This window comes from Meriones unguiculatus, chromosome 1 (genome assembly GCF_030254825.1).
Source record: "Meriones unguiculatus strain TT.TT164.6M chromosome 1, Bangor_MerUng_6.1, whole genome shotgun sequence".
NCBI classification, from domain to species: Eukaryota; Metazoa; Chordata; class Mammalia; order Rodentia; family Muridae; genus Meriones; species Meriones unguiculatus.
Window position 1 is genome coordinate 158,176,407 of NC_083349.1, and position 27,065 is coordinate 158,203,471.

A 27,065-nucleotide genomic window follows, 5' to 3' on the forward strand; every position below is an offset into this window, starting at 1 on the left:
TTAATTACAAATATTTTTATTTTAAAAAAATGAAAAGAAAGGAATAGCATTCTTAAAGATGGACGGAATGTGTGTAAACTGTCTTGGTATGAAGGATAGTATTATGTTTTTCTCTTTGCAATTTTCCCATTACTTGTACAAGTTCTTTACAGGTAAGCAGTGGAGCCTGGTATATCTCATCAACCACACAAAAGGGCATACAACTGTCACAAGCTGCTTACAATATAGTCCCAGAGTACCATTATTGGGAATTCTATGTTCTCAAATCCATTGGCATTTTTACTAACTAGCACAGCCATGCTTTTGTAGTGGACTCCAATAAGGTATGTCACCTCATCCCAGGAAGAGAAAGACTGTCCTAATTAGCTTTAACTGTCAACTTTACAAACTCAAGTCATGAGACTTCAGAGCCTCATTTGAGCAATTGCCTACATCAAATTGGCCTGTTGGGAGATGTATTAATTGGCAGAGGAGGGCCTTACTGTGAGTGGGACATATGGAGGTGGTACTTGGTTATGTAAGCTAGTTGAAGATGATCCTACGGTTGAACCAGGAAGTGAACAAGAAGCATTCCTCTATGGTTTCTGCTTAGAGTTGTTACCCTAACTTCCCTCAATAATAGGTTGTGACTTCAAGTGCAAGATAAAATATATCCTGTCCTCCCCTAAGTAGCTTTTTTTTTCTGTGTTTTATCACAGCCACAGAAATTAAATTCAGTTACCCTGGAGATACTCCACATTCAGATGGCTCTGCCTTGGTTGCACATCTTATCATTGATAACAGACAGCATAAAACCACCACTAAAGCAAGGAGCCATACTATCTCCTACTACATGGGATTCCCTTCTCAGGACTGCCCAAAAGGATACTCCACCTGCACAAGGATCAGCTTCAGCTGTACATCTCAAATCCCATACAGAGCTAATGTGGCTACTCTTCCACCCAAAGACATCTTTAGTTGTGTCTGTCCCTGTATGAGTGCCCTGTTTGTGTTGTGTGACTGTTGGTGGAGATATAAACAAATGTCTATTCCCTAGATAGGGCACCAGAGTCAGCTCAAGGAAAGAATTCCATCAAGCCTGGCTTGACAAACTAATGAATTCCTGAAGGTTACTTACTGAAGTAAGGATGACTCAAAGGCGTCTGTAACACCAAAAACACTACCCCAACATGTGAGGCAACAATGTAGCTGCATCCGTGGGGCTCCCTTCTCAATTTATTGGAAACTCTACACACAAACAATCTCTTGAGCAGTAATTATTTACTATTCATATCCTGGACGATGGCCCTTGAATATTTTGAGTCCTGAAGGTTTGATGAGTTTGTTTCATTAGCTTCCTATTCCAATGTCATTTAGGGCATCCTTCTTTCCTATAGAAGAGAATATTTCAACTGAGCAAATACTTACACAATAGTTCCCAGAGCATACTCAATAGATTAGGTAGTATTTAAGATAATGGACTGTTTTATGCTCAAATCAAGATTCTACTATTATTAACCAGAGAACTCAGGCTGATATGTGCCATATGAACTGGTAAAAATAACTGAACATATTAATGCTTATCCAGAGTAGTTGACAGTTACTTGCAAGGCATTCCTGCTTGTCTATGAGAAGCACCACATGGTTTTGACCATTTATTATCAATGCATTATAGTACTGTGTTATGAAAAAGTGTGGCTTCTATATAAAAAGAAACACTTCACACAAAAACACCTAATCTTGTATGTACCTAGTTACAGAACTTCAAAGTAAATAAATAAGGCAAAATCACAAGGCTCTACCACAAATTATTTTAAAATAAATCAATTTGTACATATCAGTAAAAAAGACTATGTTAATGTGTATACATTCTATATCAACATGTAAGAGAACATAAATTACTCTCATAAGAATTATGGATATCATTTGACAAATACGTTTATCATTTTAGCTAGAACTTAACATCAACTCAAACACAAACAGCAAATCATGCTGGTCAGAGGTTTCTGAGGAAACTAAATCACTGTTACTGTCCCACTGTTTATGTCATTACTGTTTGACAAAACAATTCTTCCCACTCCAGATCTCACAGCTACTTGACAAGTGAAAGTGTGAAAAGAGAAAATAAATTCTTCAGCATCCAAATTACATGGCACCATTCTTCAGGCTTAAAAAAAAAAAAAAACCTGGCATATTATTTTAATACCACTTACAGATTAAAACAATTTTTGGTAGTTGTTGTTGTTGGGCTGACATGTGTGTGATGTCAGAGGAAAACTGGCAGTCCATTCTCTACTCATTATCTGGGTTCTGGGGACTGAACTGAGGTGATCAGGTTTGGTGGCAAGCACCTTCCCCCACTGAGCCATCTTGTTGCTCTACACAGGACAAAATGGACACTGGATACTTGCAGGACAGAAAGAAAAAAAAAGGATCAATGTCAAAAAGTCCCATACTCTGAGAAAACTACTATGCCAGCCAGTCAGGCTGGCATAAAATTCACAATCCACATTGCCAGCCTTCCAAGTACTAGCATTACTAGTTTGTGCCAACCAACTCTTCGGAAGCTGCACATACACTGCAGTGAAAATTTGGAACTGTTAAGGGCTGTTTTTTTGGGATGTGGTGTGTGCTATGCATATAAACATACATGCTTATAAAACAAAAATTGAATATAATGTGGTAACTGAACCTACAGAAACTACCTACTGGTAGAGGTACCCCATATTCACCCATTTCATTTCCACTATAAATTATTACATAATTGTTCAACAGAGACCTGATGCTAAAGCAATCTAACATGTATTACTTTACTTTTCTAACATGTCCCTCCAGTTTATATGCTTGGGAGGAATCACTGTCAACTTTTTCCTACATCAGAGGATTCCTTGAAGAAATTCCTTGAAGGCTTGCCAATGCCTATGTCACTCAAGGGTGCTTTTCAGAAAGCATATTCTCATACCTCTTCAAGAAAGGAAAAGTCAAAGGTTTCCTATTATCACTGGAGAGCACCTCACTACTTGTGGTCAGTAATGTGAACCCTTTGCTGTACAGTTTCCTGAATTTCTTATATTCCCCAGTCGTGTGATTGCCCACAAGAAAGACTGAAAAGTCTGATACCACTAAAGGCCCTTACTATATGCTCACTATTCTCCTCAAAAGGGTTTTCCCAACATCATCTTTGGGGCATATTACAAAAAGTGAACTAAAAAGCTTTATCACACAGGTATCTTTGTAGAGAGATTTAACAATTTACTGATGATCAAAAGGACAAAGGTCTACTGAAGACTTCTCTTCATTAATTTCATGGCAAGTTTCTCAGAGGGTTCTCAGAGAGCTGTCTCCTGGTTCTCAGATATTTTGTAGTTTTTCTCCCACACTGTTCAAAACTGGTCTGTGATCGACTAATAAAAGAAAGAAGTGAAACTATACCTTCTGGAGGCAAGATTTCATTTTTTTAATTGGTTTCTCTTAGAAGACTTACTTGATGGTATTATAAAGATATGGTGAGGCACTGAAGGTCTCCTGTCAATAACCAGCAGAAAATTCCTATGCATGTGAGTGAGCCATCCTAGAAGTGGTTCCTTCAAAAAGAACTTTAGAAGATTGCAGCTCTGGTTGATGTCTTCAATATACGTTCATGGGAAGTCCTGAGGGGAGGGGCAACTACCAAACTAAAGGTGCCCTCATATTTCTGACCTACAAAATGTGAGGTATTTGTTTGAAGCCACAAAACTTGGGAGGGGATATATATTATAAAGCAATAACAATGTATACACCTGATGTAACTTCTCTCAAGTTATCTTAGGATCAACAAAGCTTTCTGACAGAAATTCCCTTAGTAATTTCTCACCACAATTCATATCTACCTGTTATGTATTCTTTTGTGCACGGAGAGGTAAGAGTTACTGGTGAAAGATTTTCCACAATGGTTACATCTATAGGGCTTTTGCCCAGTATGAGTCATTAAGTGCTTCTTTACAGCTGAGAGATTATTAAAAGCTTTTCCACAGTGACTGCATTCATATGGTTTCTCTCCAGTATGTATTCTCTTGTGTACAGTTAGAGAAAAGCTACTGCTGAACGACTTCCCACACTCATTACATTCATAGGGCTTCTCTCCAGTGTGAGTTCTTAAGTGCTGGGCTAGATATGAGCTCTTCCTGAAGGTTTTCCCACAATCCTGGCACTCGAATGGTTTTTCTCCAGTATGAATGCTATTATGTCCAGTGAGCGAGGACCTTGTAGTAAAGGCCTTTCCACACTGAGTACACTCATGGTGATTTTCAGCCCCCGTGTGACTTCTCTTGTGACTTTTGAGGTTACAACTGGTACGAAAGACATGAAAACACTGGTTGCATTCATAGGGCTTTTCTCCAGTGTGAATTCTTACATGAAGTCTGAGGGATGAGGGATCACTGAATGCTTTTCCACAGTGACTGCATTCAAAGGGCTTCTCCCCATTATGGATTCTTCTGTGTACAGTAAGGTAAGATTTGCTGCGGAAGGATTTTCCACACTGACTACAATCGTAGGGTTTTTCTCCAGTATGAATTTTCTTGTGCTGAGTAAGGTTAGATTTCGTGCTGAAGACTTTAAAACATTGATTGCATTCATTGATTTTCATTCCATGATGACCTCTTTTCTGTTAGTTACAAGATAAATAAAATTAGTTAAGAATATGAATTTATATTATTAATTTATCATACTATAATGAGAATGCCTCTCCCCCTAAAATCTATGACCTTATAAAAAACACTTTGAATCTTTTTAGAGCTTATAAGACTTCTGCTTAGTCTGAGAATGTTTAAAGACACAGACACTTGGTTACAAATTCTTATTCAAAAAAGTTTTTTTTGGATAAACTTAGGACCACGTATGTTCAAACACCCACCACTTGATTCAGACTTAATGGAATACAAACTTGTGAGAGCTCTTAGTGAAGAAATATGTTTAAAACTGGCTTAATCTTTTCTCTAAAAATATAGTTTCACAGAGTCTTCCCAGAGACATCATTTCCTCAAGTTTCAGTGACACACTTCATAATGATTCTCTGGGTTTTCTAGCTGTTTTAACATAAAAAAACCAAAACTCGTTACCTCTAGTTTTACTGTTTTTCCACCATTAGCATGTTCTTTTCTAAAAATATGCTTCTTAGGAGTTAGCCATTTGTCTTTAAGTACAGTCTCCAAATCTGAAACAAATTGAAAAAAAATATAAGTGAAGAGAAGAAAAGGAAAAATGGTGAGGTTCATATAGACTCTGAGAGATTAGAATACTTGTTAAAGACTAACAGGAAGGGGCAGTTGGTTCTGGAAAGTTGAGGAGTTAAAGACAATACATTCTAGATATATGTTGAGATTGCTAAGACACAGACAAAAGATAAATGATCAAGAATGGGAATTGTGACTTAAAATTTACCATTTCTTTCTTATTTTTAGTTGTATTTATGTGTGCAAATGTATTGAAAACAAAATGATTGGGTTTTGCTGAAGCTGGAGTTATAGGCAGCTGTGTGGTTGCTGGGAACTGAACTCTGCTCCTTTGCAAGAGCAGTACATGCTCTTAGCCTTTTAGACATCTTTCCAGCCTGTGGCTTAAAAATGAAAATGCAAAGAACTGCATCTTTGTTTTTTCTTCACAGGTGAAAGTATAAAATGATGAACACAGACTTCAGAGAAGAATAAAAACAGTGGAAGTTCATGTGAAATGTTCGTGAACATCTTTGTCAGTGGAAAAGAATACTTTCCACCCCGGCTTCCCAGGCCATAGGCACCTCCTTGAACAGCCCAGGCCCACTTATGCTTACCTGGACAGATGACCGGAATAATTCCTCTGTCCTCTCTCATATCCCTGTCTTTTTGTTCCAAATGGGATATCAGATTTGGTTTATCAAGGTGATGCCCTATTTATGGAGCAAATGCATGTAATGTTAGGAAAATTATTCAAGGGATACTCAACTCCACAAACCTGAAGCCAAATTTTTGAAGATGAAAAAAAAAACGTGACTTTAGCAGCAGTGGTATAATTTTGTCTAAATTCTAATGAACACAGTAACTTTCATAAGGAACAAAAATTTAAGTATCTCTATCTCAATATTCAAAGTAATGTGTTATTAATAATCCCAGATATACATGCTTAAGTTCAAATATACATTTAAAGGGCCCTAAAAGGAGAATATCAAATCAGGGAAAGAGATAGATAGTCATTTCTCAAGGAAGACATTAGACAGAAAGTTCCATGAAAATGGGCCACATCTGTTTTTTACCACTTTGCTTCAAATTCCCTGTTCACATTTAAGGACATAAAAGTGCTTAAAATTTACAAAACTGACAATGAAAATGGTGACAAGGGGATCTCATAACTCGTCATTTCACCCCCATTCCCCGCAAAGCATAACAAAACAAAACAAAACAAAAAAAGCAAGTGAAACTTATAGAAATTAGTTACCTTTGTGGAACAACAAACTTCAAAAAAAATAAAATCTATTAGTAGATTTAATGTTTATTTATAGAAGCAAAATCTAAATAACACTCCACCCGTGACTAAATCTGAGTTAAAGAGCTCTAGGCCATTTTAAGCTGGCTCACACACATCTCATCTCTGTTCTAGCTGTCTACCTGAGAAGGGCAGGAACAAAATGGAGTGTGGTACATAATACTTTCTTCTGACCTCCAGGAACTTAAAGGGCTTTCCTTTATTTGTTTAACTGCACACTCTGAGACATGTGCTAAACACATTTAAAAGTCAATGTATAAGAAAAAAACAGTAGACAAAAACAAGCATTAACAAAAACAGCCCAGGAAGAAAAGCAGATAAAAGATGTTTGCCTAGAAGGGTACTGCAAAGATGCCTAATATTCTCCAGAATTAAGATTGTTACAGTCATAACCAGTGCCATACCATGCATTCAGAAAAGACCTTCTAAGGCACTAGGCTCACATTCTTGGTTGCTCTCTAGCTATGCATGAAGTAGAAGGTCAAGGCAGTGTTAGAAACCATCTTGCTTAGTTTTAGTATTTAGTATCCTCATGTAAATATAAAGTTCATTTTGAAGAGATTAAGAGATTTACATTTTTGGTTCTAGGACTTCAAAGAAATAGCCAACAAATTATCTGTACCCACACCTGATAAATACAGGTACTAAAAAATTAGTTTTGAAACATCAGTAATGTTACATACAATGACCTGTAACCCTAAAGATAGAGAAAAATCAGATGCCAGAATTGCTGCAGATTCAATAACCTAATGAAAAATTCCAAACACTCTAAAATCCAAAGCTCGTTTTTAAATGTTTATTATTGAGAATTGCATACATAAATACAATGAAGCATGGTCACATTATATCCTCCTCAATGTGTCCCTCTCTCAAACTTATGTGTCTCAGTTTCCATCAACTGCCCTAGCTCCCCAGTAAGTGGTGGGCCTAGATACCATCTATCCTAACTATGAACGAAGGTGGCTGGCTTGAGCTTACGCATGTTTTATTCAAGTGATCACAGCTGCTGTGAGTTCATTAATGTGCTAGACACATCATGCCCAGAAAGCCATATTTCATATGTTCCTCCCTAGCCTCCAAATTTTAGATTTTTCCCACCTCATCTTCTGTGATCTTCCTTAAGTCTTAGGGGGCAATGGTAATATAGAGACCCCATTTACAACTGGGTACTGAGCTTCTGAGTCTCAGCATTTGACCAGTTAATGCATCTCTCTGTTGATTGCTGCCCACTGCAAAAAACATCTTCTTTAACCAAGGTTGAAAGTAGCTCAGGTCTATGGGTGTAAGCACAAATATTTAGAAGGTACTTTGATAGCATGACCATTAGCAAAATAACAATAACAGGTTCCATTCCAGAGTCTATAACCTCCCCAACCATGGGCTTTTACTTGAATGCTGCTAATATATAATATATATATTAATATATAATATTATGTATATTATATATATTATATATTAAAGGAATATATATATATATATTAAAGGAATAAGATCATTGCAAGTTTGAAGCCAACATGGTCTTCATAAAGCGTTCCAGGCTAGCCTTTTACATAGGGAGAATGTCTCAAAACAAACAAGCAAGCAACAACAATAACAAAAAGCTATATGAAAACCTATAATCTTCCAACCCAATGTGGGAGGGGGAACCCTCAATTATAAGAACTAGTTGGACACAGGTAGCATGAAAGGACATGGGAGATATATTCAAGGTTAATGGTTTAATTAAGTAGAGATAGGGTGATTGGAGAGAGGAGATGGTAAAGAGTATATTAGACAAATTAGGATCTATAAAGAATCCTTGCGGTGGTGGTTTGAGAGAGAGTGACCCCTATAAACTTAAATACTTGGTTCCCAGTTGGTAGCACTGTTTAGGAGGGATTGAGAAGTGTGGCCTTGATAGAGGCGTTCTGTCACTGGGGTAGACTTTTAGGTTTCAAATGCCCACACCAATCACAGTCTCTTACTCTCTGCCTCAATATTGCAGATGATGTAAGTTCTCAGCTTACTACTCCATAGTCTTGCCTGCCTGCCTGCCTGCTGCCATGATATGCACCATGATGGCCAAGGACTAATCCTCTGAGACTGTAAGCAAGTACTCAAATGCTTTCTTTTATAAGTTGCCTTGGTCACAGTGCCTCTTCATAGTGACAAAATAGTAACTAAGACAAGCCTTATGGAAATCCATTTTGTTCGTACCCTTTATATATACATACACACACACACACACACATATATATATATATATATACATATACACACACACACAAAGAATTTGAAGAGAAGTACATTGCATAGGTGGAAATCTTATTGCCAGGCATGAAATATCTCCCTACAAGTTATTGGTCAAGAGGCCCAGAGGCGATTGCCACTGTTTAACCGCCCACCATAATTAGACAGTAAGACCCTATTCCACTCATTTTGGATGCACAGTGTAAAAAAGTCAACTTTAAAATAATCAGGATCAGTCTCTGCAGGACCCCCTGGGGCTCAGATCTTTTAGTTTTGTTGGTCTCCTTATGGGGCTCCTGTCCCCAGTATGTCCCTCTAATCCCACCCCTCTCTTCCTCCATAACACCCCCTGCACTCTGTCCAAAGTTTGGCTATGAGTCTCAGCATCTGCTTTGATCCCCTGTTGGGTGGATCCTTTCAGAGGACCCTCTATCATAGGTTCCCATACTGTTTCCTCTCTTCCACTTCTTCTGGTGTCCATCCTGTTTGCCATTCTGAATGGGATTTAAGCATCCACCCTAGGGTCCTCCTTAGTGTTTAGCTTCTTTAGATCTGTAGATGGCTGTCCTATATCATATGGCTAATATCTGCTTATTAGTAAGTGTATACCATGCCTGTGTTTCTGTATCTGGGTTACCTCACCCAGGATGATCTCTTCTAGTTCCATCCATTTGCCTGCAGAAACCGATGTACCAATGGAAGACCATGCATGGAGAGGACCCAGCCCCTCCCACTCCCCCCCCCGCTCAGATATGGCTGACTGGCAGCTCAGTCTCCAGGGGCTGCCTCTATTATGAACTCAGTTGACTGCTCTCTGATCACTTGCCCCTAATAACGCAGCCTTGCTAGGCCATGGAGGAAGAGGATCCAAACAGTCCTGATGAGACTTAACAAGCTATGGGCAGATGGCAATAGTGGAGAACTCTCCCTTTCACTGGACTAGGGGAAGGGGATGAGAGAAAGAAGGAGGGAGGGTGGAACTGGGGGAGTTGAGGGAGGGGGCTTCAATTGGGATATATAATGAATAAATTATACAGAAAAAATAAAAATTAATATAATAATAAAAAATGATCAGGATCCTCTTTCCCTGGTGACTAGGTTGGATAGTGCCAGGTGGTGCTGAGGGAGAAAAGACATCAGCAGTTTAACTCAGTGCTAGACCCTGAATACTATAATACTGCTTTGATGGCATAAAAAAAAAAATGCCCACATTGTGCAGCAGTGAGTGGCATGATGATTATGGGGTTAAGCAACTGCTTTCTGATTGGCCAGTTTCACATGTTTGACACTGTAAACCTGGTCAAAGGCCCATGACTGGAAAATAAGATCCTTGGGCGGAACATATTTTTCTTTCTGCCAAAAGGCTGTGCTGTCAAATTGTACTCTAAATATTTACGTCTCTATGCACAGATCTGTTCTTTTCTCAACTTTGTTCAGAGAAGCTTCTTTCTTCCTTGGGCAGTAGTTAATGAAGAGAATCACAACTAGTTAAGATGCAAGGAATGGGTCATCTATATCAGAGTCATATCATCCAAAGCTCATGGAACTCAAGTGGATGAGGGGCCAGAAAGAATATAGGACCTGGCAGATCGAGGGGGTGATGATGAAATGCTGACTTCTAGGTATTATATGGTCATTGCATGTGTCAATTCATAACAGATATGATTATCTATACAAAAACAAGTTAGTCAAAATTATGGCATAGCTCAGGTCTCCAAGACCCTGTCCCTAATGGATGAGTTACTGGGAATTAATTGGCTTGCTCATGCTGGAGTAGACAGCCACATATCCATATGCATATAAGCAGTACTACTTAGATTCAGGGGATTATTAATAACAAAACCAAGAAACAGAAAAGATGACAAAGTTGAAAGGGAGTTAAGGTGGTGTGATTTAGGAAAGGTGGAAGGAAGTAGTGATGGATGGACATTGTCAATATACACTGAATACATGTATGAAACTTTCAAAGAACACCCACACATAAAAATATCGTTGTCTTGGTCCCCTTTCTTCTTTTAATTTTTATTTTTTTAATATTAGTTACAGTTTGTTAACTTTGTGTCCCTGCTGTATCCCACTCCCAACCCCACCTTCCCACCCTCATCTCCTCCCTGCCCCTTTCCAAGGCCACTGATAAGGGAGAACTTCCTCCCCTTCCATCTGATACTGGTTTATCAGGTGTCTTCAGATTAGTCCCCTTTTTTATGCTGTAACAAAATGTTGTGGCTAAGCACTTTCAAGATTTCGATGTCCAAAAAGTCCAAACAGCATGGCGCTTGCATTTGATGATGGACTCTTGGCTTTGTCCCAATATGGCAGAGAAGGGATAAAGAGAGGGTGGAGTGGTTACAAGCATATTCTGCTCTTTGAGAGATTCAGGTTCAATTTGTAGCACTTACACCTAGCAGTTCACACCTGCCTGTAATTCCAGCACCAGAAGGATGTGACACATCTGGCCCCTGTAGGCAATGGCAATCAAATACACCTGCCACACATATACTCATAATTAAAAATGACAAATGTTTTTGTTTTTTAAAAAGTTTAATACGGAAGAGAAGTAGAAAGCTGACCAGGTGTATAGAGATACGACTAAGCATGTGGGTTGCCTGTCTATACAACAACCCATTCTGAAGAGAATTAACTTGGTCCCATGAGACCTGACTGATGCCCGAGAAACAGTATGAATCTTTTCTGAGATGGTCTCTTGATCCTGACACCTTCCAACATGCCCCACCATTAGAAGTTTTCACTACTTTATCATTGCCTTTCATAGCGAACTAAGTGTCTAGCACATAAACCTTTGGGAGGCTAAACCAAACCACAGCAGAAGTAATGAAATATTCTGAAGTTCACTGCTGTATATACTATGGAGAGCACACTAAAAGCCTCTCACTTGTATATTCTAAAATGATTGTTTTGTTTTGTATCAATAAATAACCTGAACAAATGTGGACAAATCAGCCGATGGTGGCTTACCGAGTGAGGCTAGGTTCTTCCAGTTTTCCAGCATTACTGTCCTATACAGAGTTCTTTGTAAAGGATCCAACAAATCCCACTCCTCCTGTGTGAACTGCACAGTCACATCTTCGAAGGACACCAACTCCTAAATTATTTACACATCACAGCTTAGCCAAGGGCCCCATCAAAAAGAAGGAGCCCAAGATAGTAGACCCACAGATGGTGACTCAGAGCATAATACAGGTAGGCAGGTTGAATGCTATCTGCCTTGGCTTCTGGCCTTGGTGTTCTGGCCCCTCTCCTGTATAATACCCAACTTCCCAAAGTCCCTTCTTTTTTCCACTTTGACTATTTGCTCCTGAAATCTCATTTCCTGGGGCTGAGCACAGGCCTGGGACAATCTACAACAGAGGAGAAACAACTGGTACATTAATAATTCCCCCATGGCTGTGACAAACTGCCAGAAAGTAGGACAGAGTCAAACCTTTACTTGACCTCACCGCAAACTTTTAAGTAGTTTTGATATCCTTAGAGACTCTGGAAGGAGCTTTGACAAAGCAGTGCATATTATATAAGACACATTTTCTGGGGTGTCTCCTAGCCCTTGCCAGATGCCTGGGAATGCTGGTTGAACTATGTAAGTCTGCATTTAACAGGTTTATGAAAAGAATGACTTGGAAAAAATTAAAATCTACTCACCTGTAACAAGCTTGTCAAGAACTCATTGGTTAGCCCTTCTTTGCCCATGTGTCCTTTCTCAGGAGACACTGGATACAGAGATGATTGAACTGGAGAAGAAATAAATCATGAGAATCTAGGACATCCTAGGATGCTGAGGTTTATGAGACCGACTATATAAAACTGCCAGTACTTACAGCATGTATCTGCACATGCACTCACACACAGACAGACAGACAGACACACACACACACACATATCACATCCCTCCACCCCTGCACAGATACTCAATCACAGCTTCCATAAACATTGCACAACCTTGTTTCAGCTTAGCTAAGATACATGGCACCTGAGTCTGACTGCCTATGAGGAAGAGAACATGTCCACAGAGGAGAAAATTGATGTTCTGCAGTCATCACCATTTATTCCAGGAACAATTAAATCTATAATTCAAAAGAGACTAAAATTTTCAAAATCAACACGAAGATGGCACATCCAATACCCAGTAGCTACATCTTGTCCTAAGAGCTGGCTATCACATCCAAGGACCACGGGGCTCCACCCTTGCCTTACCTTCTTACTTCTGAGCCTCCTCAATGGCCACCCAGTCTCGATCCCTTTCTGAATTGTGGGCTTGGGGGCCTTTGAATTTTACTGTAAGGACTGCTAGGACTCAGTGACTTACCATATATCAGAGGAATGTCAGTTGCTGCCATCCTGACTCCAACATCAGAGTTCCTGAACACAGGGCAGTAGATGGGCCAGCCACACTTCTGACTTTCAAAGACACCAAGGCAGCACTCTGGAATCAACAAAAGATAGGAAGTTTGCACAGCCATGTTCTTTCCCAGGAACATGAAGATGAGCCTTCTTCAGCTTGTCCATCTTGGCCTTCTTCAAAATGCACATTTTGTTTCCTATGCTGAGCCTTTTTCTACTTGGCAAGTTGGCTGGGGGTAGGAGGACAAGGGGGAGTTGGTTTTCCTTCTGCCTTCACATCACCATTAATAAAAATTCTCCTCACTTCAAGTAACCAAGCAATTCTGAAGTTCTCACCATCGAGAAATCATTAATACAATTCATTTCTGGAATGATCTGCTTGAATACACCATCAAGCTTAAATACTCAGAAGATGCAGGATCAGTCCCCAGAGTGTCCCGATGTCCCAACTTTAGATGCCAGTTGTCACTTGGCAGAGTTCCCTATGCTCTTGAGCCAGTGGCTGAAAATTGGAGCTCCCATGATCCCTTCTTGGGTTTGATTAATTTGCTAGAAAGGATCACACAACTTGGGGAATACTTTATTGGTGGAGTGTAGCCTTTTCTGTTTTGGCTTGTTAGGACTCATGAAGTTCTAAAGGAGGCTTATTGAGACTCTGGAAATTCTAAAAGGAGGTGCCTTAAGTCATAGAAAGAACAACTCAGGAGACCCCAGACGTCCATGAAATTGACCAGATTCATAAGAACCCTGTCTCGTCCAAGATTATATAAGCAGTAAGTACTGCTAAGGAGACAGACCAGCCTGGCTGCCTGAAAAGGAACAGATTAGCTAAGCTGTGTGGATGAGACATTCTCTGACTTATGGAGCTGCCTGCAAGCAGTGCATTGAGTTCCAGTTTCCAGTACTAGTGAACAATCACCAATGTTGGAAAGTTTTTGGTGACCCACTCACTCTTGATGGTCCCATACATCTTTGTCCTTCAAGTTATCCATCTTGCTATTCAAGCCAGGTAGCATCCTCTGTGGTGAAATAGTCTTATGACCTAAGCATATTTTCATTTTAGTCACTGTTCAGCCTGCTTCCCTATACTAGCCAATATTTCTCATGATGTCTCCTTTCCTCTTGTTCTAATTATTCCACACATGGTAACATTTACTATCTACCACTTCCATCTCTGCAAAAATACCCCTAAATCATAGGCACAAAATACTGTCACCTGACAGTATCTCCCATGTGTTCCATAAACAAAACTACGGAATCCTTTCCGGAGGACATAGGGAAAAGCTTTCTCATACGCATCTGGGTATAGCTCTTATGAAATGAATCTGCCAACATTAGAATAAAGACCAAAAACTTTTAGTATTTATCCTGTCAAACCTATTTCTAAGAATTATGTCAATGATTCAAATACTACAGACTAGGGTAAGATAACTGACAGTACTTATAATAGCAAATAATTAAAATAATCACAAATGTATCTGGGAAGAGAGCTTAGGAGGTAAAGGTACTTTCTCTCAAGCCTCACAACTTTTCTTGACCGTAGGGACCCACACGGTAGAAAACGAGAACTGGCAAGCTGTCCTCTTACCACACACTATGGCACATAACACTCACACACAAAATAAATTAAAAAAAAAAAAAAACAAAGCTCATATAGTAGGAGAACCAACTTGCAAGTTGTACTCTCACCTCCACAGTAGTACACATAAAAACAAAAGTTAATTAAATTAAAAAGAAATAATAAATACATCATAAATGAAATACATACATGTGAAGAACTGCTTTGTTATTGATCTCTTAGTGGAAAAACATGTTTTCACCCTGGCCTTCACCTAGAGTTAGAGATAAGTAGGATGTTTTGCCAAGTTCATCTCCTTTTGTTAGTTTGTGAGGCTCACACAAACAGGTGGTTGAGGTAAACAAGTTTGACTTCTCCATGAACCCCTTCATTGTACTGAAGTGCTTTGCTCTGACTATGAAAAGGGACTATGGAATACACCAGCGACAGTTACTACTGGTAGCCCTCTCAAACAGATCCCATGTGTAGTGTGTTGGTTTTTAAATTTCCTTTCAATCCTCACTCCCCACTCAAGAAATGTCTGACTCTGCTGGCAGGCTCCAGCAGTCTGGTGCCCGAACTAAGATATAGGGAAGCAGTGAAGAACACTGCAGGTGTTGGCAAGCTGGAATCATACAGAGAAAATGATGTGGTGAGTAAATTTGAAATAAAAAAATGGGACAAGGCAGTAGCCTCATGTTTTTTGTATGGAATTTAATTAGAGATAATCTGTATATGTGGCACAGGACTGAGAGAGTGAAACTTTCAGGGTTAGAGAGAAAGAGGAAAGAAAGATGGGAGGCTTCAGGACAAAATGAAATTAAACCATTGGCTCCTCCCGAAGAGATATATGTTCTTCCTAATTATAATTTCTTGTTAGAAGAAGACTTTGAGGATGACTTGGATTCTGATGAGGTTGCAGAGGTGGAGGAAGAAGCAGCTAAGTACTATTCTGAGAGATACCTTCTAATTAAGGCTATGAGAATTAAAAAACTTAAGCCTTGGCAAAACAGAAATAAAAAAGTTGGAATGGGGCTTGGAGGAAATAAACATCACCATCACCAACAACACCACCTGGAGAATTAACTACTAGGGAAAATGAGGCTCAATCCTCCACTCCAATTCCCTCATTGATTGCAGGCTTGGACCCTCCTCCTGGGACAGCTACAGTTGCTGTAGCTCAAAAGACAAGGGAACCTTTTCCTTGGTTCACTGTGCGAGCAACTGTATCCTCTTTACAAGTGTTATACCCAGTTCGCAAGCCCCCAAAAGATCTACAGGGATTGACTCCATTGCAAAACACATGAGGGTCTTTTTATTGTAAATTACAAGCTGCAGCTTGGGCCTACACAGCCCCACTGCCAAAGAGGTGGGAGCTGAGAGCGCCATGCCCAGGTTAGTTGGGTGATATATAGAGTCTCGTCCCTCCCAGCATGCCCAAGGCAGGGGCAATTCCTTCCTGGCAAGCATCTATTGGTCAAAATGCTACATTTTGAATTGACTGGCTATAGGAAGGTCCCCAGACCATTAATGACCAGGTGTCCCTCCCTAGGGGAATGGTCCAGTTTCCTAGCAACTGTATCTCTAGTGGGTGGGGAAAGAATGCAGTGAGGTGGCTCTTCCCCTCAGGGCATTACTAAACTTCTTTACGGTACCTACTTTAGGTCTTAATAATAGCTGCTAATTTATCTTTTGGTCTCTCATTTCCCCCTTTCCCATGATCATTTGAAGACCCAATCTTGGGTCTTCCAGATATGACCCCTTGTATCTTGTAGATTTACCTTTTTATAATGGGATCTGAGTACCATTAGTATATTGCTCTCAAGCATTTCTTTATGAAAGCCATTAAGCAATTGAAAATACAAGGCCCAAAGATAAAAATCAAAATGAGTAGGGGTCCCTTCAGGGTAGATATAGGGGTAGTAAGCCAAAGAGAACTATTACCCTTTTTCTCTAGGGTTTCTCTAGACTTTTAGCCCAGTTGCTGCAATATTAGTTTTCATTTCAGCTAAGCAGATGCCCAAGATAATAGCTAATGCCAGGGAGCCAGCCCCTTTTGACTTAGCATTTCAGCCTGCTAGGGGGAATTTGGGCGAAGATACGTCTTCTGGAGCTTCTTCAATGCTGACCGTTGGACCGTAGGCACCAGGGGCTAGGGAGGCTGAAATGGCAGTCAAAGGCTGGGCAATAGGGCAGTCCCAAGCATCTAGTTAGTTGATCCACCCGAAGAGGAAGGGAGCAATCAGGTCAGTTTCCAGGAAGTCTGGATTTCAGCTTGCAGTCAACAGCTGATCCCGGTGAGACAAATTTAGACTGGAGACAGAAGTTAAAATTTGTCTATTAAATGAGAAAGATCAGGGAAAATCTCATCTGCGATCCTTTTGAGCTATGCCAGATCCAGGTCACATCCTGAAACTCATGAATTTTAGTACACAAAAGGAAATACATAATTTTAAATACTCAGAAATGTAACATATCAGCATATTGAACATTTTGAGAGTAACAGGTAAAACTGCATCCCACTGAATGAGTATCAGTTGGCTGTTTTATAACCTTTATACACAACTTAAGTGTGTTCACGGTAACATATTTTTCTGTGCACATAGCTGTTGGTAATCAGCCATGAATTGGCCATTTTTCATACATTCAGCATCTACTTTTAACCCCCACTTCCATGTTCACACTGGAAAGTTAGGCAGAAATACATTACAGGCTTTAGTGCTAAACCCCGGATGCTTGGATTTTCCTTAACAAAGCAACTAGAAGGAATAGGTTTAAGATATTCCTGTGTCAAAGTCTACCCCAGAAATGGCAGATATTAAGAATACCATACTAAAAGCTATGACTTTTGGGTCAGATATACACATTAAACAGATGTTTTTAACATAATGAGAAGCACCTTTAAGTCTATCTCCAGAAGCCAACCAAAGGAAATTAAAATCTCAACCTGGTGACTGAATAATCAGTCAGTGCTCCATCAACTTATCAGAACTCTATTGATTAATGCCAAAATTCTGAACGTCTGAAATCTTATAAGCACAACAGCAGCAAAAAGGGGGGAGAAATTTAAAATATCTCCCATTTTTAATCTGCTTTAAAATATTTCTTATCTCTTTATAACTCATAATTACATACCTTAAAAAACCTACTTAGACTCTCCAATCTTTTGCATTTATCAACCCTGAAACATTTTCTCAGACCAAATAACAACACTCTCTAGATTTTTACAACCTAAACTCCTATATCCTCAGACCCTACATAGCTCCATATTTTTTATCCAGTTATATATATCTTAAGACACAGACAACTAACATGAATTCTGTGAGCAAGGCAAACCTGTTTTCCTTTCTAAATAAGAGATCTAGTACCTAGTAGTTCTAGCTAATGAACCGATCAATGAGCTAACAGTGAATCTAAATGTCTTCTCTCTAGCTGCAAAGCTACCGTAAGCCTAGCATAGCCATCAAGGTGTTCAGAGACCTGAGAAGGATAAATTATAAGCTAAATAAATATACCAATTCATATGCCAATCAAAATGACAGGGATGACTAGTTAGTCCATCACCTAGGCAGTGTCCCCGGCTCCTGTGTCTCACGGCATCTTGAACAGGGGCAGTCCAGCCAAGTACAGAAGATAAGAGACTGTTTCTGTGCAGAAAGAAATGAGAGAATAGCCTCACCTCGCCCTTAGCAACGTGAAACATTGATTCCAGGTGTCCACAATTTTGGCTGGGCCTTATGCAGTGGGCCAGTTGAGGCAGTATTGCCCAGTTGTTAGCATACCACAATCCAGAGTCACAGTCATCTGTTGTTGTGCCCAAACCTTCTTGGAGACCTTGGGGAGCTACTGCCGGGATTTTGGGACTTTCTGTCACAATAAGCTTACACATGTTAAAAATGCCATATTCAGATTTCTGACAAGCTTGAGGGCCAGCATATCTGAGTTACTCTGTTTTTATCATCTGCTCTAAACTGTGTCCTATAAAACAGAATGCTATAGTCTTTAGTTCTAGCATATTTCTGAGATGCATGTTCTAGGACTATATATTTTACGTAGATTTACAAAGGCAACTTTATAGTTACTCGTCCTAGGCTTAACCTTAAAAAAAAAAAAAAAACCTAAACAAAGACACTATGTAAAGCTCAACATCTTAACCAAATGCAGTTGTTAGCATAACTTTAAGTCTGCTCTTTCTGAACTAAAACTAAAGCAAACCTTTTAATCAGATACAGTTCATAGAGAGGCTAGCAAATCTTCCTGCTCCTACTACTTGCATTAAAATTGAACAGTAAAAAGCTTTGCATTTAGCACTAATCAGAGGACTGAACATAACTCACAGACCTAAACAAAGATGATCGAAAACTCATGGATCCCCTCTATTTATCTCTGGACTAGCATGGCGGCTGGCCACGTGTAACTGAACTCAGCTGGAAGCCCTAAACAAATATGGCACCAAAACTACAGCTTCATGTGCTCTCTATCCCTGAACCATCATGGCGGCTAGCCACGTGTTAGCACAGGCCGCAACTGACAATACCAAACATAGCCATTAGGTGTTGCTGATGATACAGCAACCATTGTGGAGCATCCACAATCCCGCACAACCAAAAGTTCTAACATAGTGATCAAATAACTTTTAGAACCAACTGCATAACAGAACAGTACAGAACAATTTTAAACTGTAAGAATTATTCTAGCCATACCAAACCTATCAGCTAGAATTTTTTCCCTTAAAAGAGCGTAAGAAACATTTTGCAATGAGGAATCACCAGCCTTTAAATGAATTATAACATATTTAAATACAGTTTTTTTCTCAAATCATATTAACGCTCTGGCTTTTTATAATCCATACACTAACCTTCTGCAACATCCTATATACCTTCAGGTTCCTAGCTTCCTTTTTTTGGCTTAACCAAACATTCTTACTTTTTTGCTTTCTCTCTTGCTTTTCAGACAAAATAAAACTCTCATCAAGGTCCTTTTCATTCTGATATGATCCTGCTGGAGTCCAGAGTCTATGTACGATTTGCTTTTTTATAGGCAAAGCAAAAAAAAAAAAAAAAAAAAAAAAAAAAACAAGTTACATTAATACAAAGAGGAGTTCTGAAACTGCCAAATTCTTTCTCTAAAATTACTTCCCTGTAGCAGATAAGATGGTCCAAGGTCACATAAACTCTAAGGAACTTAGAACAAGTTTTAAGGAACTTGGTGAAACTTCCTCTTTTCTTTGTCTCAAGGTAAAGAACAAGGTGGAAACATGTTTTTCCATAAAAGCAGCTTAACAAACAAACATAAGATACATTCTAAAAACTGCAATTTTCTCAATTAACACAAACCACATGGCTTAGTTTTACTTAGTAATATTAATAAAATAAATACCAAAGTATTTTCTCCCCTAAAGTATGGAGAAACTTTCACATTTTCTGTTAGACTGCCCAAGATCACTGTCATATCCAAATGCCTGATAAACTTTAAACATTGTATAGCCTTAAACATTTAAACAATTTAAAAAACCCATTCTTGCAATATCAAAATAAAGTACCCCTTTTGTAGGAGAGAAGTCAGAAAGTCACAAGGTATAACCATTATCTTAAAAGTCAAAACCAGATTTTAAAACCAGAATTTACCAGTGCAAGCAATTCAATTTCTAAAACCAATACCAATTTAAAATAACTCATCCTTTTAACCTAGAAGGAAATGAAAATTATCTGACTAAGGTTCCCCCCCCTTTTTTTTAACCCATACCAAGATGGCGGTCACATTATAAACCACATGGTAAAGTCAAGATGGCGGTGAGGCACTGAGGCACTTCATATACCACGTGGTAACCTATACATATGTGTTCATAGACCTTATAAACATATAGGCATACACTTTAAACAAGTTTCATGAGGCCTTTCAGAACAGAAAACAGAAGGTAGATACAAACAAATATTGCACAGAGACATTGAGACAAAAAACACTCACCAGCTGGCCAAATTAAAAACAGACCTTCAGATTCCCACTCTGGCTCCTCTGCCACAGAAGCCTCAGAGTGGTGGGTGGTTCTAGACCACCTCCAGATACTGATGAAGTTGGGGGACATCTCTCCCAACTTCAGTGACTGTGATTGTTTGACATGTCTGTCTAAATCACATTTAGTCACTCATACAGATGCTTCGAGGCAGAACAGAATACAGAAGATAGGCGCCAATGGGAACACTGCACACCATACAAAGCGACAATGACGGAGACTAAGACACAGACATGACACTTACCAGCTGGTATGAAACCCTCCGGATCAGTCCTGAGGTCTTGGGGGGGGCCTGGAATCTCGGTGGGACCTTTAAATGTTATACCCAGTTCGCGAGCCCCCAAAAGATCTACAGGAATCGACTCCGTTGCAAAACACATGAGGGTCTTTTTATTGTAAATTACAAGCTGCAGCTTGGGCCTGCAACACTTCGGCGGTGGGAGCTGAGCGCCCTGCACCCAGGTTAGTTGGGTAATATATAGATTCTGGTCCCTCCCAGCGTGCCCAAGGCAGGGGCAATTCCTGCCTGGCAAGCATCTATTGGTCAAAATGCTACATTTTGAATCGATTGGCTATAGGAAGGTCCCCAGACCATTAATGACCAGGTGTCCCTCCCTAGGGGGATGGTCCAGTTTCCTAGTAACTGTATCTCTAGTGGGTGGGGAAAGAACACAGTGAGGTGGCTCTTCCCCTCTGGGCATTACTAAACTTCTTTACAGTACCTACTTTAGGTCTTAATAATAGCTGCTAATTTATCTTTTGGTCTCTCACAAGCTTCTTTACAACAAGCTAGGCAGGAATGAGAAGATACAAGTTTTATGGCTTTCCAATTATAGAGCAAACTGATGGACAGGGTAATATGTTGAGAGTCCACGCTCCTATACCTTTTGAACAATTAAAATAATTGAAAGCTGCATGCTCTCAATATGGTCCTATAGCACCTTTTACTCAAGTTTTGTTAGAGTCCTTGTCTACTGAGGCTCTCTGCCCAGGGAACTAGCAGCAATTAGCAAGAGAATGTTTAGCAGGAGAAGATCATTTGTTATGGAAGTTAGAATTTGCTGAGCAATGTCAAGCTACAGTGAAAATCACTTGAGCGGGGGGTGGGGGGGAAGAGGCAGCTTCTCACTTAAGCATAGAAAACTATGCTTAATTTTTCTACAAAGCTTCTGTGGTCATAAAAATTGAATTTAACAAATAGCAAGGTGTTCTGTCTGTTTTGATGCATAAGTTTACCATGTTCAATGTCTTGGTTTTAGATTATTCGTCATTGGGTCTATTTTAAAAATCTGTAAAAGAATAAAAATGGGAGAGTCATATCCCCAAATCTTAATCATGCTCTCTTTATTTTAAATTTTTTGAATGTGGCTATACAAGGCCACTCTGTGGCTGATCAATTGTGGCACCCTAATACCAAAGGTAATTATTCCCAAGTGAAATGGAAAGATCCAATTACTCGAATATGGCAGGGCCCCAACCCTGTATTAATATGGGGAAGAGAGCATATTCGTGTTTTTCTGAAGAACACTGAAGAATCCAGGTGGATCCCAGAAAGGCTGATGAAGTTTGCAGGAGATGTTCCCGAGAAGGAGGATGTTCCTGCTGCTGACCATGGTGAATTCTTTACTGACAGTGAATGGAGAATTGTATTGGGCTCATGCTCCTGACCTACCTTTGTTTCAGTCTGCTCCTGGGAGAAGATGTGCAGAGAAACCTCTTAGGTACAATGTGACTGGACTTGATCTGGTAATCAGGACAATTCATAACAAAATCAGAAGAATGAAAAAGTGGACTGACTATGGGACTTTGGTGGCCTCATTCTGGTTTTCAGCAGACCTATATTTAGAAGCTTGCCACAGAAACTCTTGGGAGGCCTTGTAACTGCCTATGTAAATTCTCCTATGCTTTGTTGTTTGGAAATGTTAACAATTTTATACAAGATTTAAACTTTAATGTTTCTTGCCATCAATGTAAACTAACAAACTGTATTTCTAAGCTTTCAAATAGACAACAGATTCTGGTTGTTCAGCAACTTTTTACTATAGTTCCTGTCAATATTTTTCAGGTTTGGTATTTTGATAAGGGGTCATCTTCTAAGTCACTTTTATGGAATGTTATAGGACTTGGCTTATTACTCTTATTAGGAGCATGTCTCCTACCAGTGATAATTAAAACCTTCATCAAGGCCTTTTGGAATGTTAAAGTTGATCTGCGTAAGATTAAACTCCAGTGTCTACCTTAATGGAGGTTGGAAGTACAACCTAAGACAGGGCATAAATGATGGAATTCATGTACCAATGACAGGTAAGAATAATATATATCTTTAGACAGACAGCCTAAGACAGGCACAGTCTTCTGCTCCATAGCTCTTAAGCTATGGTCAATTTTTAAAATATAAAAAAGGGAGACATGTGGAGAGCCACTTGTTTGTCGGGCTGCTTTGTTATTGAGCTCTCAGTGGAAAAACATGTTTTCACCCTGGCCTTCACCTGGAGTCAGAGATAGGCAGGATGTTTTGCAAAATTTACCTCCTTTTGTTTGAGACAGCAGACAGGATGTTTTGCTGAGTTCACCTCCTTTTGTTTGTGTGAGGATTATGCAGACAGGTGGTTGAGGTAAACAAGTGTGACTTCTCTGTGAACCCCTTCATTGTACTGAGGTGCTCTGCTCTGAATATGAAAAGGGATTATGGAATAAACTGGCAACAGTTTTTACTGGTAGCCCTCTCAAACAGAGCCCATGTGTAGTGTGTTAGTTTTTAAATTTTCTTTCAATTCTCACTCCCCACTCAAGAACTGTTTGACTCTGCCAGCAGGCTCCAGCACATACATAAATAAAATCACCAAATGGGCAAGTTTTAAATAAAACTGTAAGCTACTACATAATGAAGAAGCATGAAGCCAGAAAAAACAAAAAGCAAAGATGAAAACATCTCCAGGTACTGACAGAAATTATTTCCAATTTAAATGAAGGAAAAAAAAAATCAAGGCACAAAGAAAGTAGTGTGTATAAGCCACATCCTGTGGTGCACACCTGTGATCCCAGCATTCAGGAAGGCAGAGGCAGGTGGATCTCTCTGAGTTTGGGGTCAGCCCAGTTTACAAAGTGAGTCCATGACAGCCCAGGCTACACAGAGATACCTTGTCTGGAAACAAACAACAACAAAAAACAAAAAGAAAGTAGTATGTGTAGACATGATATTTCTTTTTTTTACAGGAAGTGGAGGTCTCTGTCTCCTTTGTCTGAATTAAGCACCATGAGAGCAGCTTTTGGGGATGAGTTGACCATCTTTGCATTCCAAGAAAAGCAGTGTAGGGCATATGGGACAGGATAGAGGACAGAACATAAACACTTAAGGAGTTTGGACAATTTGATAACATGGATTTTCAGGGAGTCTTCAGCTCCTGAGGCTTTTTGGAAGACAGATTCATAACTCCCCTCACTCCCAATGTGACTCAGTTCTAACCTGCAGCCCTTATGAGTATGTTCCCGTACTTTGCAGAAAGAATTCTAAAAATTTTGAGTGAAAACTTAGGTGAAAACATTGAGTTAGGTGAAAACATTATCCTGGCCTGTACAGAATCTGAGAGTTGACAACAGAAAGCATCAGAGTGAAAGAAGGTGAGGGATGTACGAAGGGAAACAGAACAGCTAAAGACAGGAGGGGACAGAAAGAGAAAGAAATAGAGACAGGATGAAAGGCAGACAAAAACAGAGGCAAAGAAAGCTGAAGATACCTCCGTGTTCGTTTTAAAAGTGGAGAAAGATGGCCAAGTAAAACGGTGTATGCCTTTAAGCGCTCATGAGGGAGAGGCCTAAAGGATCCAAGAGTTGGAGGCCACCCTGGGTTCTATTGAATGAGAGACTATTGTGTGTGTGTGTGTGTGTGTGTGTGTGTGTGTGTGCAGGAAAGAACCAGGAGTCAAGGGATGTGGACAGTTTGTCTAACATGGGAAAGGCCTTTTTAAAAGCTTGAAGGAAAGCTGCCTGAGGCACTTAGAAAGTCTGAGCTCCAGAACCTCAAGAGAATTTTTATGTTTCCATGCCATCTGAAGCCACTGTTTATAGTAATTTGACTATAAACAGTAATTTGACTATAACAGACACTGTTAGCTTACAAACCAATTACTACTACTTTCCAAATGGCTCTGCTCTCCTCTTGGATTCAGTCCTCAGTACTCTCATCTTTACTCTCTTTTCTGTTAGAATGTGCATTCCACGGATACAGAACAAAGTCTGTTTCGGGCCTCAGGCATCAAACCCAGGGCCCAGCTCATAAAAGTAACCAACTGTCCTAGACTGTCTAGGCTTGTTCTGAATCCTCAATGTCCTCTGTCCCAGAACATTCTTTAGCCTTGAATAAGATTAGGGTCTTGATCATCCTAACTTGCATAATAATGACAATCAATTACATAATAATCAAATATTCCCTTAATATGATTATACGAAAGCTAAAATAAAAAATGGCAAAAAGTAGGGATGTGGCTCAGCGGAAGAGCACTTGCCTAGCTTGTCCATGACAAGTGTTTGATTCCCAGCACTGAAAAAGAAATCAAACAATTTAGCTAATAAATATCTTCTGTATTATAGAAAATATACTGCTATTTCAGAAATGTTAAATTCCTTTTAGGAAGCAAGGTAGGAAGGACAGCCTTGTATCTTACCCTTTAATATGAAAGTTGTTCTTTGATATTCTTTCACATGTTTTCAATCTTATCAACACCTAGCTAATCTACTCAACTTTAGGTTGCTGTTCCTAAAAAAGTCAAAACATCTTTTTCATACATGCCCCTTTATTCTAAAACTTCATGAAGACATACAAGTTTTCAGAAGTCACATAGAATGGGCTTGAAAAATGCCACTGGCTAGTTCTAGCATTTACTGGGAAGACTTGTAAGTACTAAAAATACATGTACATATCTTATATATTTGTATTTAATATAAAATCCCGAAAAATTTGGTACTTGGCACACAAGAAAATTCTGCATTTATATGCTTATTCATATGCGTGGTTAATAAATGCTCATTTTGTGTAATTTACACTGAGTTACATTTACTTATTGCACATCTGTATCCATCCCTTGAATATAACCCATCAAACATTACAAAAAAATACAGCTTTCTGAGATAACTCTCATTAAGTGGTCGCATCTGTAGTATAGTTACAAGCAAAAGAAAAGCCCTACAGAAGTTCCATGCCGCAGGGTCAGCTGGAACTCTATTGCTTCACATTCCACATCATACTTACCTGGTTACAGGAAATTCATCAATGACTGAGTGCAGGTGGGTTCTGAGGCATTTTCAACACCACACTGAGGTTTCAACACAAATCAGAGTTTGAGTGATGTTTTTCTGGTCTGGAAAAAAAAAAGACACAAAAACTGATGCTGAGGCCTTTTACAGAAAGAACTAAAATTGTGACAAAAACAAAACTTTCATCACCCTTCTTCCACCTGTATTTACAAATTTAACATGTAATAAGAGACTGGGAAAACGTAATTACCGGACCTCTATGCAGGCATGAGCTCAAAAGGGCAGGCAGAAGCTGAAATGGTGTGTCTATTGAATTCCTCAACTTGACTGGAAAGGTATCTTCTGGTCACTCGATGTAGGCTAAACATGCCTTGTCGCTTAGAGGGTCTAAAAATGATGGGGCTGAACTTCACAAAGCTGAAGGAATTTCACACTCAGCACCACTGCTGCTTTGCTGTGCTTCCTCCTTGCATGCCAGAATACAGAACAGCGTTCTGAGCCTCCCGCTGGATGACAGTCGCTCTGCCCGTCACGCCTCTGTGAGAACAAAAAGCAACCCTAGAGCTGTGAGGTGCCAGAGCTCTGGCTTTCAGCCCGAGGCGTCCGGGAGGAAGCAGGAATCCAGGGATTCTGGGCAGAGCATGCCCGCGGCTGACCAAAAGCCCTGAAGATGCATGCACTGCAAGGCTCCTCCCCGCCGCCAAAGAGAAGCTTCACCAGCTCCCTAAGCCGGGCTCCTCTTAGTTCCGCCCTGCGCTTCCACTTCCGCCTCTGTGCCGGCTGCTTCCCAACTCACTTCCGCCCGGAAGTTCGTCCGGGTTTCAGGGCAGGGTTAGTGGGCAGGTTTGGGATTCTTGGACCCCTCGAGATTCTAAGTGTGCTTCCCAGTTTGCTTAATGGCAATGTACACAGTTGGACTTTGGGTTAGGTCAGCCAGGGAGACCAGCGGCGGCCTCGGCGGCGGGGCTTTGTTGGAGGAACGGACCACGACTGAACCTGGAAGAGCCAAGCTTAGAGGACCAGGTTAGGTAAGTAACGGGGCAGATAGTTCCGAGGAAGTGGCCGCGGTGGGGACTCGTTCCGGGGCGGGAGGATGGGCAGAAACAAAGCCGCGAGTGAACTGAGTTGACTGTAGATGGAGATTGGTTTCAGGGGTGGGCATATGGTTTTGTCGGGTGT

The 27,065-nt window shown here is 40.0% G+C and overlaps 1 protein-coding gene across 3 annotated transcripts; it reads right to left on the reverse strand.

Annotated features, from left to right (window-relative positions):
- On the reverse strand, positions 1–26,627 carry LOC110565817 (zinc finger protein 558). 3 transcript variants are annotated; one of them, XM_060369967.1, is made up of 9 exons: positions 26,142–26,627; positions 25,882–25,990; positions 13,028–13,144; positions 12,364–12,452; positions 11,683–11,809; positions 5,789–5,884; positions 5,079–5,173; positions 3,849–4,624; positions 1–1,370 (listed from the first exon to the last, which is right to left on the reverse strand). In XM_060369967.1, exons 3-9 carry the CDS (start codon positions 13,056–13,058, stop codon positions 1,349–1,351), a joined length of 1,236 nt encoding a protein of 411 aa, XP_060225950.1. In that variant the 5' UTR covers positions 13,059–13,144; positions 25,882–25,990; positions 26,142–26,627; the 3' UTR covers positions 1–1,348. The 3 variants fall into 3 exon arrangements, with proteins under 3 accessions (XP_060225950.1, XP_021519262.2, XP_021519260.1); XM_021663587.2 differs by having other exon boundaries at positions 26,137–26,627; XM_021663585.2 differs by having other exon boundaries at positions 1–4,624; positions 26,142–26,626.
- Positions 26,628–27,065: the final 438 nt, after the last annotated feature.

Bases quoted from the DNA above. Each gene is read 5' to 3' on its own strand.
- LOC110565817 (XM_060369967.1), bottom strand. From the start codon at position 13,058: ATGGCAGCAACTGACATTCCTCTGATATATG. The intron at 12,453-13,027 runs GTAAGTCACTGA...TTTCTTCTCCAG, and splicing joins TGACATTCCTCTGATATATG to TTCAATCATCTCTGTATCCA. The intron at 4,625-5,078 runs GTAACGAGTTTT...TGTAACTAACAG, and splicing joins GAAAAACAGTAAAACTAGAG to AAAAGAGGTCATCATGGAAT.